General features: G+C 37.9%; 2 protein-coding genes across 16 annotated transcripts in view; both read right to left on the bottom strand.

Annotated features, from left to right (window-relative positions):
- The window catches only part of DIAPH2 (diaphanous related formin 2), a 919,875-nt gene that overhangs the window by 704,760 nt on the left and 197,905 nt on the right, over positions 1-17,210 (bottom strand). For all 15 annotated transcript variants that reach the window (XR_008616350.1, XR_008616349.1, XM_055081634.1 and 12 more), the window contains one exon: positions 9,210-9,349. Coding sequence is in view for 13 of the 15 variants with exons in the window: in XM_055081634.1 (XP_054937609.1) it covers positions 9,210-9,349 (140 nt within the window). In the remaining 2 variants the exon portion in view is untranslated. The remainder of the gene's footprint in view (positions 1-9,209; positions 9,350-17,210) is intronic.
- On the bottom strand, positions 6,063-8,124 carry RPA4 (replication protein A4). The gene has a single exon (XM_007104401.2). It carries the CDS (start codon positions 7,622-7,624, stop codon positions 6,845-6,847), a length of 780 nt encoding a protein of 259 aa, XP_007104463.1. The 5' UTR covers positions 7,625-8,124; the 3' UTR covers positions 6,063-6,844.

The following is a 17,210-nucleotide window of genomic DNA, read 5'->3' as shown; positions in this document are numbered from 1 at the left end:
AAGCTGAGTGACAATGATTTATTGCTACACATTTCTTTGGATCTTCATAAAATGTATTGCCAAATACCTATGCATCCTGTAATGGGTTGGCTGGGAATAAAATTGTCCAAACTCATTGGTCATTTCTCAGCAGGCTCTGCTTCCTTTCATAAACTTTAGTAGAGGAATATGAACAAAAATCTGTAAATAACAGTTCTCATTCTGAAACACACAGACCATGGTATGTGCAAAGTCTAATAGGATTTGTGGTGGCAGATTGGGATTTATTTTATAGTCAAAACTCATGGATTTTTAGGGTGTTAAATAGAGTTGTAAACATTCAATTTCATTAACTCACCATGCAACCATAAAAAGACCATCGTGGAAAGCATGCTACGTTGTCTGTAGCTGATAAATATGGTTCAAATCAAACCAATAGGTTTCACTCTTGTATGGAGGAAGTTTGCTTCATTCTTTTTCTCCGATTGCATCTTAAAATGCATGGCCACAAAATACAGCCAGATTAATGCAAATTCATTCTCATGGCTGGAGAAGCATAGGTTTTTACTGATGGTGGGTCAACATCTACATCAAATCACACATTATTGTATATAAATTACACCGTACTTGCCATCATGAAACAAATAAGAGGGCAAGAGGTTCCCTTCCCCAGAGGAGTCTAAAATCGAAATGAGAAAAGCAGACATACATGCATGAAATTACTACACAGCATAAGCAGGTGCAGGTGAATGTGTACAGTACAAAATAAATGTTGAAGGAATGTATAGTAATGGAGTGATTTGGGATATGGCCAGTTAATAATGGCTTATAAAAGGAATTTTTAAATATTTGCCATTAGCATAAAATAATATAAAGAAATTACTTTCTTAGAGCCTTTATCATACTATATGAATCTGAAAATCATGACTGTTTAATATTCTGAAATGACTGTGCTTTGAAAATGTTTAGTAAAGCTATTAGTGTGTGTATGAGTGTCTATATATTTACTATTTTACTAGGGGCTGAACAAAAAGAAAATCAGTTAAAACTGTGGTACAGAAGCAAATCAGCCATGAAGAGGGCAAATGCCCAGATTCCGATGAATATCAGCTTTGGAAAATAGTTATGTAACAGAGACATAGAAACTGCTTCCTTCAATATTTTAAAGGAAACTAAACACCTTAAAAAAAAATAAAATAAAACTAAATACCTGTCCAGAGTTGGTTAAATATATTTACAAATGCAAGAAAATAATAGAATGCTAGGAAATCTTTTAGGCTTAATAGAGGAACATTTTTCTCACTCTTCAAAATCATTTCTTAACAATAATCTAGTTCCTATAGCAAAAGTAAGAGGATTGGAACTAAGCAAAAGAGAACACAGAACATAGAAATTTAGAGCTGGAAGGCTCCAATCTCATTTACATATGGAAAAACTGAGGCCCAAAGAGTTCACTGATTGGACTAAGGCCATAGAGAGTGAGAAATCAAGGCCTGGAAATCAGATATCATGACTGGCATTCTAGTGGTACTCTATCATATAACGTGCTCTCTCTCATAATTTAGTATCCAGAAAAATTTTCTTTATAAGAGAACAAGGCTAACAAAATTTAATTTCATTAATGATGGTTCTACATAAGGAAGAATAATATTAAATGATCACTGTTGAATTTCAAGGATTCTTTTACTGTTATATAACAAATAAGACATGACGCATTCAAGGTGATTTTTCCCTCTACACGCTATTTTTTCTTCGTTTTCTGTATAATTTACTTATTATTATACAAATTATTCTCTTTCTTGGGTATATTCTTACATTGATTTCCTCCTTTTCTTAGAGCAACACTCTCAAGAGACACTTTCTGAGATGGACAAATTCTGGACATCACCTTGCCTCCCTTTCCCTTCCCAAGGACACGACTGACTCGATTAGGGACGGTCCCCTGACCAGAGGTGTGGCCAGCAGGTAGGTGGGCCTGTAGGCTGAGGTGGCCTGGCATGAAAAGTTTTGCCAGAGCAGAAACAAATGGGGACCAGCACCTCCCCATTAAGAATTCTAAATGAGGAATACAGCGAAGGCCAGGCAGTTAATATCAGGAAAAGAAGCAGACTCATACAGAGTCCATGTTCACAATCAACAAATCAGGGAGAGGCACCATGAATTTCTGCTGCTGAGTTGAAGACTCATGACAAAAATAATCAGGCTCTAGGACTACCCTGGGATGTCAAGTGACCTTCCATATCGGCCTCCACGAAGCACAGCTATACGGCTGTCTCTAGAATTCCTGTGAAATTTCTAGCTCCTTCACTGCAACCTGTTACATGGTCTCCCTGCTTCTACCCAGAGTTACCCTTTAAAAACCTAGGTCAGGTCAGGCCATTACTCTCCTCAAAACCCTCTTACAGCTTCCCAGCTCACTCAGAGTAAAAGCCAAAGTCATACCAATGGCTCACAATTCTCTGCCTCCAGCCACACTGGCCTCTTTGACATTCCTGGAACAGGTCAAGCATTTGCTGCTGCTGCTGCTGCTTCCTGTTTCTAACAATGTTCTTCCTCCAGTGGACAACACAGCTCACTTCCACGCTTCCTTTAGATCTCTGCTCACATGTCACTAAAGTCAGGGAGGCCTTCACTGACCGTGTGATATGAAATAGCAACATTCCCTCCCCAGGACAGATCACAACCTGACATTTTATGTATGTATGTGTGTGTATGTATATATATATATAATATATATTATATATATATTATATATATATTTTTTTTAATTGTCTGACTTCCTTTACTAGAATGTAAGCTCCATATGCAGGCCCCATATGGACAAGGGGAACTTGTTATTCCTTTCTGGGATATCCACCTGCTATATAAAAACAAACTACAGGGCTTCCTTGGTGGCGCAGTGGTTGAGAGTCCGCCTGCCGATGCAGGGGACAGAGGTTCGTGCCCCGGTCCGGGAGGATCCCACGTGCCGCGGAGCGGCTGGGCCCGTGAGCCATGGCCGCTGAGCCTGTGCGTCCGGAGCCTGTGCTCCGCAACGGGAGAGGCCACAGCAGTGAGAGGCTCGCGTACCGCAAAAAAAAAAAAAAAACAAAAAAAAAACAAAAACAAGCTACATAATATTAAGTGCTATTCATTGAACTGCCCCAACCTAAGGTATTACCAAAAGAAAAAAAAAAATAGTAACTCTCAATAGTAAAATTAAAAAGCTTTCTTGATTTACCATATAATGGTAAATAGGAATAATATCATATGGATGGCATTTGAATTACTAGAGGTATCATCCATAATGTACAGAGCAAAGGAGTCCCAAATTTTACTACAAAGAACCATGAGGTCATAAGAAGACGACTTTTCAATGCAATGATATATATTCTTGCTAGTACACTTCAAAAAATAAATGCATTGGTTTATAGAAGATGTAGACTTTCAGATGATTTTTTAATCAGTGAAAACGCAGGCTCAAAGGATGTTATAGTGTCATTAAACATTAATGAGTTATATGGCTAAGTTCTCTACAACTATAATAGAAATAAATTTTGTTTCTTAAACTGGTAATGAATACAGAGGTGTTTTTATATTCTCCTCTATACTTGTTGCTGAAATATTTCATAGTGTTTTTTTAAAAATTCAAGTCAGGCAAATTTTAATGAAAGAAATAAAGTCAAAATATTTAGTATGTGACAAGAATGAAAGGAGGATATTTTAAAAGACTTTCCTTATTGTGAGGTAGTACAAAGAAGTGGATAAGGACCCAGGATTGGAACCTTAGCTCTGACACTTACTAGCCATGTAACATTAAAACGGAGCAAATTACTTAACCTTTCTGAGCCTCAAGTTCCTCATCTATAAAATGAGAACAATATTAATACTAATCATAATGATTCCCTGGTTGTATGTGTGTATTTCAAGTTCTTAGAACATTTCCTGGGGGATAAAAAATGGTATATATGTTAAGTGTTCCTTGCTATTATTTTTTAATGTTTTAAAGATGCCTGTAGGGCATCTGGGAAGACATTTGGAGATGGGGTCTGAACTTCAAGAGAAAGGTCTGAGCTGGAAATATAAATCGAGGCACAGGGACCTCGATTATAAATCACAGGGACACACACACATACACATTCTCTCTCTTAGAACAGTGCCTAGCAGATAATAAGTACTATATAAATGTTAAAATATTAACTATTATTATTTTTGATGAGCATTTCAGAAGTCAATTAAATTTAAGCTTATTAAAATGAAAGTTAACTCCTATTGCATATAGTAGGTGCTCACTAACGGTTTAATGACTAAAGAATTCTCAGTGGTTACCTTTTTTCATTCATCATTATAAGTGAATGGAAATTGTAAAAATACAATTTATAATTTACTAAAAATATAAATCTAAATTTAGTAGGTAAAATAAAACAAGTACTAACAATTGTGATGACAGTATTAGCTTTGACTTGAAAACATTTTCAAATTTATTTATTCCGTTCATTTAGAATCAACTTCAATATAAATGCATACATTTCTTATGCCTATGAGCCATAGAAAAACAACCCCCACTGGCTTATAATTATCAATTATCAGGTTCCTCAGAGTTAAATGTCCCTGCTGAAAATAGTCAATAGTATTTCCCCAGGATTTCTATCTTATCCTCAAAGATTTGGCTCACATACAGGGCAGAACTGAAGAGGAAGGGGAGCACTGGCCAAGTTTATTCACCGTCTAAACAAAATTGAAAGTCTGCATACCAAGTGGATGGTTTAAAGTGAATTTGAAAAATCTGCTACCCCTAACATGCACTAAATATGCATGTACGGCAATCTAGCAATTGTTTCTGCCGCAAAATGTTTGATTTTCATTCACATTATAGCTAGACCTACTTAGTATTCTTCCATTGCAGTCCCTTACCTGCAGCAGAAACCCAGTAAAACACAAGAATGGGGGGAGGGTGCTAGGGTAATTAACAAAGCTAAAAAGTACCCCAAGGCACAAAGATAGAGGACAGTCCCCCTCAAAGGATGGGGCAGGAAGTGGGTGTGGTCCCTGGCCTTAAATTCGGGTATACATATAGCATCAGTTCTGAGGCACAAAGGCAGCCAAAAAAAGCTTTTTTAGCTTTAGGAATATTCCTAGAGTGAGGGGAAAAGTGACTACCCAGCCAACCGCCAATTGAATCATCTTCACAATTAGGAAAGTGACCGATGAAGTCATAAATACCAGATTTTAATCTCAGGCTTCCAGCATTTGTATAAGTGATACCACAAAAGAATATTATGTCTCTTAGACGATTTCTTTCCGCACTGACATCTTGAGGAAGAAATAGGCCCCTCGTCTGTCTCTCCTTCAGTATGATTTTCCCCAGGGCAGGCAACCTTTTCGACAAAGAGTAGTTCAGAATTTCTTATGTTTATGATTGGAAAGATGTCTGATAATTTAAATAACAAACACGTTTACAGTATGTTAACCATTTGTGGTTTTCAAAAGAGTGTCATTTATGACTTCTTTGCTTTTGAAGGAAAGAAAAGTTAAATTTATGCCTCAGGAAGCTTAAGCAAGAAGGGTTGATAAGTTTTCCTAAGAACTGACAAAAAGAGGCCACATTCTAACAGTATGGATTGTTGGCTTTTAAGAGATTTTCTGTTTTTGCACCTTCTTTTTGTGATTGAGACAAGTAATGCTTTTCTCTTCTACCTATCTGAATGTATATATTTTTTCTTTCCACTAATGTAACAGAACTAGTAACTTGAAAGATACCATCTTCAGTGTATGTACAACTGAGTGCTTAGTGTGTTCAATTATTTAAAAGCCTCACATAAGTCATATAACCTATACTAAAATGTATTATTACAAATAGGATTTATGTTATTGATATCATATAGAGAAGAGAAAAAATTATTCCGGATAATTACAATATTAATATTCAAAAACAAAACTATAGGCTTTTCAAATGAATTTAGAAAAAAATCACACAGAGAGGTAAAGATTTGCAAAAGTGCTTTAATAAAACGTTTAAATAAATTTTGGTTAAACTTGCAAAGTTTAATAGAATTCCTATTATTACTTTCTGTTTGTCTACCCTACAAGAATAAAACCTTCTTATACATAAAACAGAGCATTTAGTACTATAAATAATACATCAGAACATGAAACTTACATAAAGTCGGGTATCTGTGTACTATGCAACTACAAGAGATTGAAATTTAATCCAAGTATCTCCATATTGTATTTGAAACAATCATTAATCATATTTTAAGACTAAAAGTCAAAGCTGACCCTCCCATTTAAACACAGTATAATCTTATCTTTTAAAAAACATAAACCTACAGTATAAGAGCAAATCACTAAATGAACATTTGAACTGAATTCATAAACTGCTATCTTTAGCACATCTGAATTAATCAACTACTATATTTCACAAGAGATACTAATATGACTATAATATGCTAAATCCAAACATAGAAAATAAGTCTAATGTAAAAACAACAGAAATTTTTTTTGTCTCTTAACTGGCTCCTTGACTGCATCTACTTTCTCCTAATATGTAGGTATTTCAGAAGAAGAAGCTCCCATGCAACTAATAATTTTTAACTTTTTCTATACCTTTTCTCCCCCAAAATCATCCGTCCAAGAGTGTTTTCATTTGCTTGCTGGTAAACTCTACAAAAAGGCCAGTCAATTTATCCATCGCCATCTCCCTCTGAGCTTCAAATATAGTTAGAAAAATAGAAAAGTTCAAAGCAGTTGGAAAAGCAGTGAAGTTCTAAAAGGATGCCAGTTCCAATCTTTTGTTTAAAGAAATCTACTTACTAAAAGTCAAACAGTCAAACTCAGTCACAACTGGAGGCAAGGTCTTCAGAAAACGAAAAAAGTTTTCGCTGCTTCAATCAGCAGACTTAAAATGCTCCCCATCCACAGTGGGGTAGATGTGGCCCTCGACGGTCAGATACTCAATGGCTTGATTGATGGTCCCGATGCTCAGATTGCTAAGCTCGGTCTGGAGCTCACAAACGCTCTTGCCTTCCTGTTGAGGACACTCGTGAATCAAACGCAGCACCTCCTTCCGGATGAAGTCGGGGTGGTACTCGCTGTGCATCTGGGCCTCATCCATTTCTGAGGAAACAACAGGGACACTTTGCCCAGAGGCCGCTTTATCCAGGATCATGTGCGCATTAACCGTTTCTAGAATATGTGTGGTGAACTCGTTCATGTCCTCCAGGACACGGATTTTCAACACCTCAAGGCTCTTCACCTCCGCAGAACATGTGAGGATACCTAACACTTTGGCGTATACTCCCACTGGAAGGAGAGTTATCCCCTGCTTTGCTCTATCTCTGCCGACCCACTGGCGGACCTTGATAGGCTTGGTGGTCATATCATCAATCTTGTAAAGAACGTAATTTTCAGCCGTCTCTGCCTGCCTGATTATCCCCACGATAGAGACTTGGGAAACCTCGATTCCCCTAATCATGAAGACATTATCAATCACAGTGGAGGTGAGCAGCTGGTTTACACAGCAAGGTATAATTTCCTGGATTCGGGACCTGTATCGTATGGACTTAAAAGCAAGAGCTGCCCTGCCCTGAGACGGTGGGTCATTGCTTCCGACGGCTCCGCCTGCAGCAGAGATGCCGCCATAGCTCCCAAACCCATTCTTACTCATTTTAAAGGCAGCTCCGGCAGACGAGGTGGTGGGGTTTGGCTCCCGTCAGCAAGTTCCGCGAGTTCCACAGGCAGGCTACAACGACTACAACGGCTACAACGGAATGCTGGGATTGTGACGACACAAGCAGCCCCACGCAACTGTGGAGCCAATCACCTGCCAGGATGCAGCTGTCTCTAACCAATCAAGACCTGCCAGCTTCTCACTTCACCCCACAATTCTTTGGAGTTGCTGGGTAGCTGCTCCCCTACATCTTAAAGGACCGGCGTGTAATTTCAAACCTTTCCCGCTATCTTTATAAAAATGCATTTTTACTAGGTTCCCCCCACCCCTGCTTCATTCCTAAATGTAACGACTTCTGTAGTCACTTCTAAAAGACTCATTTATTCAACTCACTCAACAGCAATTTTCAGAGCAATAAGTTCAGTATAGTTTGTGTGTGGAGGCGGCAGAGGCAGCAGCGAAGGAGCGGGGGACGGGGGACGACCCACCGCGTTTACTGTCCACCAGTAAACTTTTTCAAATCATTAAAACCAGAAGCATTCTGGAAAAAATGGCAAGACAGCCACCTCTGAATAATTATCGTATTCAAACACAAGTCATATCTTACCATTACCTTTTAAAATTTTTTATAGTAGAATTAAGCTTTTCCAGTTATTCTGCCAAATGCATTATCGGTAAAAATAAATAGCATAATATATTTCAATTTATACATAAATTCAAATGAAACAACTGAGCTCTAAATTATTTTCAAGGCTCTGTGGATAGGTCAGGGAAGTACAAATCCCATCATATATTAGGAAGAACAAGAATAAAATCAAAATATGGTTTCTCTCTACTCTTATCCAGTAATTTCTGAACTTAATATTTTAGTAATTGTATAAGTAGATCCCAGAATATTTTCATATTACACTGAAAATCTGTTTTTCCCTATAAAAACATTTTATTTGGGGTGTAATTAACTGAAAGGCTTTTTATAGTTAATAAAAGAACATCAGTTATTGGAATCCACCATTGGCAAGAACTTCTTCCTTAAAAATCCTTTGTACCTAGGTAATAGCCTAAATGTGTAGATTTTTGAGGAGTTTATTAATATTTTCTTATTTACTTTATTGGTTAAAATAAACTAATTTTGCTATCCCAAATTACAGAAATGTGTGAATGACATATCTAAAACTTGTAGAATACAAAACTATATTTACTTCTCAAGTTAAAAAGGAAAAATATCATAGAGCCAATGTACTTAATTTATTTTATAAATAAATACATAATAATTGTTATCTGAGTACAGATTTTCATATAAATGTGAATGTTTAACTTCTGGACCCATATTTTACATAATCAAAGAGGACTTAACCATCCGACTAATATTTATATTCTTAAAACTGCATGTTATTAGAGATCAGATTAGCTATATATTTTTAAATGTTTACAAACTCATAATTAGACATTGTTGTTTTAGTAACTAACATCAGACTTCTGGTCAGGAAAACTTGAGGTTAAAATGACATAGTGATTATATTCCCAACAATTATATACAGTACAAATTGTATGAATCATACCAAAACAGTAAAAAAGCACCTACCTGACAGGATTGCTGGTTAAAGAAACCCTCAGAGATTCTAGGCAATTAAGAAGTTTCTCATCTGAAATACCAGATCGTAATTCATGAACATATTCTTGTGAAGACAGAGTGCATTCATGTTTGCTGTTTTTCAGCCCTCCCTATTAAAAAAAAAAAGATATTATTTTAGACAAATGACAGGGTTTTTTTTAACTTTAAAAATACAACAATGCATTGAATATGCAAATATTTTACTGTATAAAAATGTGTACAGAGTGCCAGGTGCTTAAAAACTTTTGGTCATAAAACTCACATGGTAAAATCATGTTGTATATATCTCAACACTCTCCTCAGCCTCATTTAAAGGAAAATTACACTGATGGTACTCATAACCTGAACAGAATATGGACTTCAGTAGCATAAAGTATCACTGACAGGGATGCTTAAATTTACAATCCAGGCATTAGGATTAACATTAGCTGGTCCTCCTTAACCCACAGGATGAACATTTAGAAGTCATCTTATTAATTTTCCTAGTTATTTATATTCTATTCTACAAAATACAGTGAACAAAATTTAAGGCAAAACATTATGCATAACCCAAATCTACTGAAATATGTCAGAATATCACCCTATCTGAAAGCCAAATGAAAATGTTTATTAAAATGCAAAACAATATAGTCTCCAATTAGCATGTTAGTTAACAAATTAGTGTAGAGCATTCACCAATTCCTAACTATTCCTTCCGAACTATGTTAATCCCATGCTGTAGTAATCTTCAAAAGCCATTAAACGCATTTATCTGATAGCGACTAGTTTTTAGCTTAATTTCCAATATTCATGGGGTTATTTCTAGAACTCATTATCTCATCACAGCTCCTTAGCTTCATCACCTTGCCATAACTATGTAAGTAGCTTGGGGAAAAGGCTGGAACGAATACATCATCAACACATTCACTGTACTAATAACTCATAGTTTCACATTCCAGATCTACAGAATCATAACTGCCTCTTTCCTGTTTTACAAATGTATCCCCCTGAATTAAAACCCTAGCTTGAGTCCCATTTTGTAAGTTCATATGAATTACACTCAGTTTCTGCTAAGTATCTAAGCTAGAAGAAGGAAAGCAATTTTTTCCAATTTGATAGAAGTTATATCATTAGAGGATATAGAGTTTAAGAAAAAAAAACCAATATGTTAATAATGAGAAATAGATTCCCTAGGGTTTCACACTATTTGGCTTTTTATTGAGAATGCCTCCTGATATAGAAATTGTCAATCATTCTTAATGTCTGAATTTTTAAAAATTCCATTAAACAGTAAATGTTTAAAGTCTGATAAAGTCTTCTGTAGAGGAACTCTATTCCCTTATACCACTGTGACACTATCACTACTATAGCACTTAAGACATTGGGGCAGAGGTCATTATGTGTGTCTCTTTCTCTTCCAGACTGGGAACTCCATGTATGCCAAGTATCTAAAACAGCGATGGGCTTTAGTGAGCCTCAACAAAAGTGTGCTGTTATTGAATCTGTCCATAACAATTACAGAATAAGGAATACAATTTCATACTTTTCGCTCCCATATATTGTGTAATGGCCACAGACTTGATTTTTCTTGCTTTAGTAGGATATACAGTAAATGTTCAGGAAGTCTACTGAATGAATCACCACACAGACGGCACAGTAAGTAAAACGATCATCGTGAAATCATTTCCACATTTCTATAACTAATTTACCCATCTCTTAAGGCTACATATCCGCAAGGAATAAAAAACATTTATAGTATAAAATTTTGCAGATCTGCTGTCACTTTCACTTTCATATGATCCTTAAACTTATTTTCTTAATTAATGGATGGCAAGGCCATACTGACTCCCCTGGAGGCTTATATATAGGGCTTACTTCTGTAGAATGACCTTTGTATTTGCTGTTTTCTCTGCCTGGAAGACTCTTACCTCTGACCTCTCCATTGCTGGTTCTCATCATTTAAGTCTCAGCCCAACAGTCTTACATAAGTTTATCACGTTTAGCACTTGTTTACTGTGTCCTCCTCATTAAAACATAGGTTCCACAAATCAGGAAACTTGCCTATCTTGTTCACTACTGTATCTCCAGATCTTAACACAGTGCCTGGCACACAGTTAAGTACTCAGTATATATTTCTTGAATGAATGATGGATCTATGAATGGTGAATAACCAAACGGGTGAATGACTGATGAGCTTCAACATGCCAAAGCTTCCAAATTCAGTTTAGTTTCACTTCAGAATATTACAGTCCTGAGACATTCCATTATAATATATTCAGATATGCTTGTATAGAACAGGTAAACTTAGACAGTATATGGTATGGTGGGGATGGCTCAAAGTGCCACTGGGTATGAATCATGGGCCTTCCCCTACCTTCTAGGTAATCTTTGATCAGACGACTGAACGGATCTCTATAAACCTGTTGGCTCATCCGTGACACAGGGGTAATAAACACTGACCCTTCATATTTGTTATGAGGCTTAAGTAAAACAATGCATATCAAGTGCCCAAAACAGGCATCTCATATGTATTGTCTCATAGACAGAGTAAGATGCTCAGAAAATGTTAGATACTTTCTTGTACATGGTTGTGTACGAGATATTCTTTATGGAACAATTGGGCCAGTCTGTCACCTTGGGACTCACCCCTCCTCCAAGCCTTAGAAACTGGTTGAAATTATATAATTGAGGATACTCTACAGTTATAAGGAATGGAAGCAAACAATGTAATGGAGCAAGACAGAAGATATATAACTTTAGAGAACAAATGACTTTTATCAAGCTTAGAAGAACTTCAGGGTTTTAACATAACCTCATATTTGAAAATTAGGAAAACATGATAGCATGGAAAGGCTAGACCGGCCCTAAAAGACCAGATGTTCTAATGCTCTCATTACATAAATAGAGAATCAAGTTGATTTCCCAAGTTCACGTGATTAGTGAGGTTGCAAGACTAAAACACTAACATTCTGGTCCTTCGGTTACTTCTTTATTTATTTATTTTTTTTGGCGGTACACGGGCCTCTCACTGTTGTGGCCTCTCCCGTTGTGGAACACAGGCTCCGGACACGCAGGCTCAGCAGCCATGGCTCACGGGGCCAGCCGCTCCGCGGCATGTGGGATCTTCCCGGACCACGGCACAAACCGGTGTCCCCTGCATCGGCAGGTAGACTCTCAACCGCTGTGCCACCAGGGAAGCGCTACTTCTTTTTTTTTTACTGTATGTTACCTTTCCTCAATATTGAGTAAAAAATTAAAGCAACAAGTATTTAATTCTGAAATCTCTATTACAAAATGTCAAAGTATCTTCAGCAAAATAAATATGGTGCAATATAATATTAAAGAAATCACCTAAAAACAAAACAGTGCAAGAGATTAAACTAATTCTCACTATATTTAATAGGGCTGTAATACAAGAATGGCTTATTATTAACACCCTGTTCTGATAATGAACAAAGGAAACAACTAGATAATGGATGGATAATAATGGAAGTTTTAATTAGCTGCTCTGTATGAGATTAATGAAAATTACCACTGTGCCCATTTGATCTTTAAAAAATAATGCAGACAAAGTTAGCAATTAGCATACATCATGCTATTCCAAAGCTAGGTGAACAAAGAGCTTTCATAATTTGAAACGATTCCTTAATTTGAAAATCATTACAATGGAGATACTTGCCAGTTTGACTGTGTTGGTACTATTCTAAAACACTACACAAAGAACCAAAAGAAACTTCGGTCAGTTTAATAATCACAACCACCCTACTCTGATACGAAATGTTAGTACCAAACCAAACATGCTCGAGTTGGTGCAAGATGGTGGAGTAGAGGGCTTCCCTGGTGGCGCAGTGGTTGAGAGTCCGCCTGCCGATGCAGGGGACACAGGTTCGTGCCGCAGTCCGGGAAGATCCCACATGCCGCGGAGTGGCTGGCCCTGAGAGCCATGGCTGCTGAGCCTGCGCATCTGGAGCCTGTGCTCCACAACGGGAGAGGCCACAGCAGTGAAAGGCCCACGTGCCGCAAAAAAAAAAAAAAGATGGTGGAGTAGAAGGACACGTGCTCTCACTCCCTCTTGCGAGAGCAACAGAATCACTAATAAGTGCTGAACGATCATCGACAGGAAAAAACTGGAACTCACAAAAAAAGATACCCCACATCCAAAGACAAAGGAGAGGCCACAATGAGATGTTAGGAGGGGCGCAATCACAATAAAATCAAACCCATAACTGCTGGGTGAGTGACTCACAAACTGGAGAACACTTATACCACAGAAGTCCACCCACTAGAGTGAAGGGACTGAGGCCGACATCAGGTTTCCCAACCTGGGGGTCCGGCAAAGGGAGGAGGAATTCCTAGAGAAACAGACTTTGAAGGCTAGCGGGGTTTGGTCACATGACATCAACAGGACTGGAGGAAACACAGACTCCACTCTTGGAGGGCACACAAAAAGTAGTGTATGCATCGGAACCCAAGGGAAGGAGCAGTGACCCCACAGCAGACTGAACCAGACCTACCTGCTAGTGTTGGAGGGTCTCCTGCAGAGGCGGGGGGTGGCTGTGTCTCACTGTGAGGACAAGGAAACTGGCAGCAGAAATTCTGGAAAGTACTCCTTGGTGTGAGCCCACCATTAGCCCTAGCAAATGAGCCCAGGTAGGCTCCAGTGTTGGGTCACCTCAGGCCAAACAACCAACAGGGAGAGAACCCAGCCCCACATATCAACAGACAAGTGGATTAAAGTTTTACTAAGCTCTGCCCACCAGACCAACAGCAAGCTCTACCCACCACCAGTCCCGGCCATCAGTAAACTTGCTCAACCCTCTTAGATAGCCTCATCCACCAGAGGGCAAACAGCAGAAGCAAAAAGAACTACAATCCTGCAACCTGTGGAACAAAAACCACATTCACAGAAAGACAGACAAGATGAAAAGGAAAAGGGCTATGTACCAAATGAAGAAACAAGATAAAACCCCAGAAAAACAACTAAATGAAATGGAGATAGGCAACCTTCCAGAAAAAGAATTCAGAATAATGGATGAAAAGGCAGAGGACTATGTACCAGATGAAAGAACAAGATAAAACCCCAGAGAAACAACTAAATGAAGTGGGGATAGGCAACCTTCCAGAAAAAGAATTCAGAAGAATGATAGTGAACATGATCAAGGATGGCGGAAAAAGAATGGAGGCAAAGATCGAGAAGATGCAAGAAATGTTTAACAAAGACCTAGAAGAATTAAAGAACAAACAAACAGAGATGAATAATACAATAACTGAAATGAAAAATAAAATACAAGGAATCAACAGCAGAATAACTGAGGCAGAAGAACAGATAAGCGACCTGGAAGACAGAATGGTGGGATTCACTGCTATGAAACAGAATAAACAAAAAAGGATGAAAAGAAATGAAGACAGCCTAAGAGACCTCTGAGACAACAATAAACATTACAACATTCGCATTACAGGGGTCCCAGAAGGATAAGAGAGAGAGAAACGACCCGAGAAAATATCTGAAGAGATTATAGTCGAAAACTTCCCTAACATGGGAAAGGAAATAGCCACCCAAGTCCAGGAAGCGCAAAGAGTCCGACACAGGATAAACCCAAGGAGAAACACACCAAGACACATAGTAATCAAATGGGCAAAAATTAAAGACAAAGAAAGATGATTGAAAGCAGCAAGTGAAAAAGGATAAATAACATACAAGGGAATTCCCATAAGGTTAACAGCTGATTTATCAGCAGAAACTCTACAAGCCAGAAGGTAGTGGCATGACATATTTAAAGTGATGAAAGGGAAGAACCTACAACCAAGATGCAAGAAATGTTTAACAAAGACCTAGAAGAATTAAAGAACAAACAAACAGAGATGAATAATACAATAACTGAAATGAAAAATAAAATACAAGGAATCAACAGCAGAATAACTGAGGCAGAAGAACAGATAAGCGACCTGGAAGACAGAATGGTGGGATTCACTGCTATGAAACAGAATAAACAAAAAAGAATGAAAAGAAATGAAGACAGCCTAAGAGACCTCTGAGACAACAATAAACATTACAACATTCGCATTACAGGGGTCCCAGAAGGATAAGAGAGAAACGACCCGAGAAAATATCTGAAGAGATTATAGTCGAAAACTTCCCTAACATGGGAAAGGAAATAGCCACCCAAGTCCAGGAAGCGCAAAGAGTCCGACACAGGATAAACCCAAGGAGAAACACACCAAGACACATAGTAATCAAATGGGCAAAAATTAAAGACAAAGAAAGATGATTGAAAGCAGCAAGTGAAAAAGGATAAATAACATACAAGGGAATTCCCATAAGGTTAACAGCTGATTTATCAGCAGAAACTCTACAAGCCAGAAGGTAGTGGCATGACATATTTAAAGTGATGAAAGGGAAGAACCTACAACCAAGATTACAGTACCTAGCAAGGATCTCATTCAGATTCGATGGAGAAATCAAAAGCTTTACAGACAAGCAAAAGCTAAGAGAATTCAGCACCACCGAACCAGCTCTACAACAAATGCTAACGGAACTTCTCTAAGTGGGAAACAGAAAAGAAGGAAAGAACCTACAAAAACAAACCCAGGGCTTCCCTGGTGGTGCAGTGGTTGAGAATCTGCCTGCCAAAACAGGGGACACGGGTTCAAGCCCTGGTCTGGGAAGATCCCACATGCCATGGAGCAACTAGGCCCGTGAGCCACAACTACTGAGCCTACGCGTCTGGAGCCTGTGCTCCGCAACAAGGGAGGCCGCGATAGTGAGAGGCCCGTGCACTGCGATGAAGAGTGGCCCCCGCTTGCCGCAACTAGAGAAAGCCCTTGCACAAAAACGAAGACCCAACACAGCCAAAAATAAAAATTAATTAATTAATTACTTTAAAAAAAAACAACAATTAAGAAAATGGTAACAGGAACTGACATATCAATAATTGCCTTAAACGTGAATGGATTAAATGCTCCAACCAAAAGACACAGGCTTGCTGAATGGATACAAAACAAGCAAAAGCTAAGAGAATTCAGCACCACCGAACCAGCTCTACAACAAATGCTAACGGAACTTCTCTAAGTGGGAAACACAAGAGAAGAAAAGGACCTACAAAAACAAACCCAAAACAATTAAGAAAATGGTAATAGACAAACAAAACCCAAAGTTAGCAGAAGGAAAGAAATCATAAAGATCAGAGCAGAAATAAATGAAATAGAAACAAAGAAAACAATAGCAAAGATCAATAAAACTAAAAGCTGGTTCTTTGAGAAGATAAACAAAATTGATAAACCATTAGCCAGACTCATCAAGAAAAAGAGGGAGAGGGCTCAAATCAACAGAATTAGAAATGAAAAAGGAGAAGTTACATTAGGGACCGCAGAAATACAAAGCATACTAAGAGACTACTGCAAGCAACTCTATGACAATAAAATGGACAACCTGGAAGAAATGGACAAATTCTTAGAAAGGTATAAGCTTACTTCAGACCTAGGAACAACATACAGACTGAAAGTGAGGGGATGGAAAAAGATATTCCATGCAAATGTAAATCAAAAGAAAGCTGGAGTAGCAATACTCATATCAGATAAAATAGACTTTAAAATAAACGATGTTACAGGAGACAAGGAAAGAAACTACATAATAGGACCATATGGCTTCACAGGTGAATTCTATCAAACATTTAGAGAAGAGCTAGCACCCATTCTTCTCAAACTCTTCCAAAATATTGTGGAGGAAGGAACACTCCCAAATTCATTCTACGAGGCCACCATCACCCTGATACCAAAACCAGACAAAGATACTACAAAAAAAAATAAAATTACAGGCCAATATCACTGATGAATATACATGCAAAAATCCTCAACAAAATACTAGCGAACAGAATCCAACAACACATTAAAAGGATCATACACCATGATCAAGTGGGATTTATCCCAGGGATGCAAGGATTCTTCAATATACGCAAATCAATCAATGTGATACACCATATTAACAAATTGAAG

The sequence above is a fragment of the Physeter macrocephalus genome, chromosome 21, assembly GCF_002837175.3.
Source record: "Physeter macrocephalus isolate SW-GA chromosome 21, ASM283717v5, whole genome shotgun sequence".
NCBI lineage: Eukaryota > Metazoa > Chordata > Mammalia > Artiodactyla > Physeteridae > Physeter > Physeter macrocephalus.
This window is presented reverse-complemented; position numbering and strand designations above follow the sequence as displayed.

Bases quoted from the DNA above. Each gene is read 5' to 3' on its own strand.
- RPA4 (XM_007104401.2), bottom strand. From the start codon at position 7,624: ATGAGTAAGAATGGGTTTGGGAGCTATGGCGGCATCTCTGCTGCAGGC.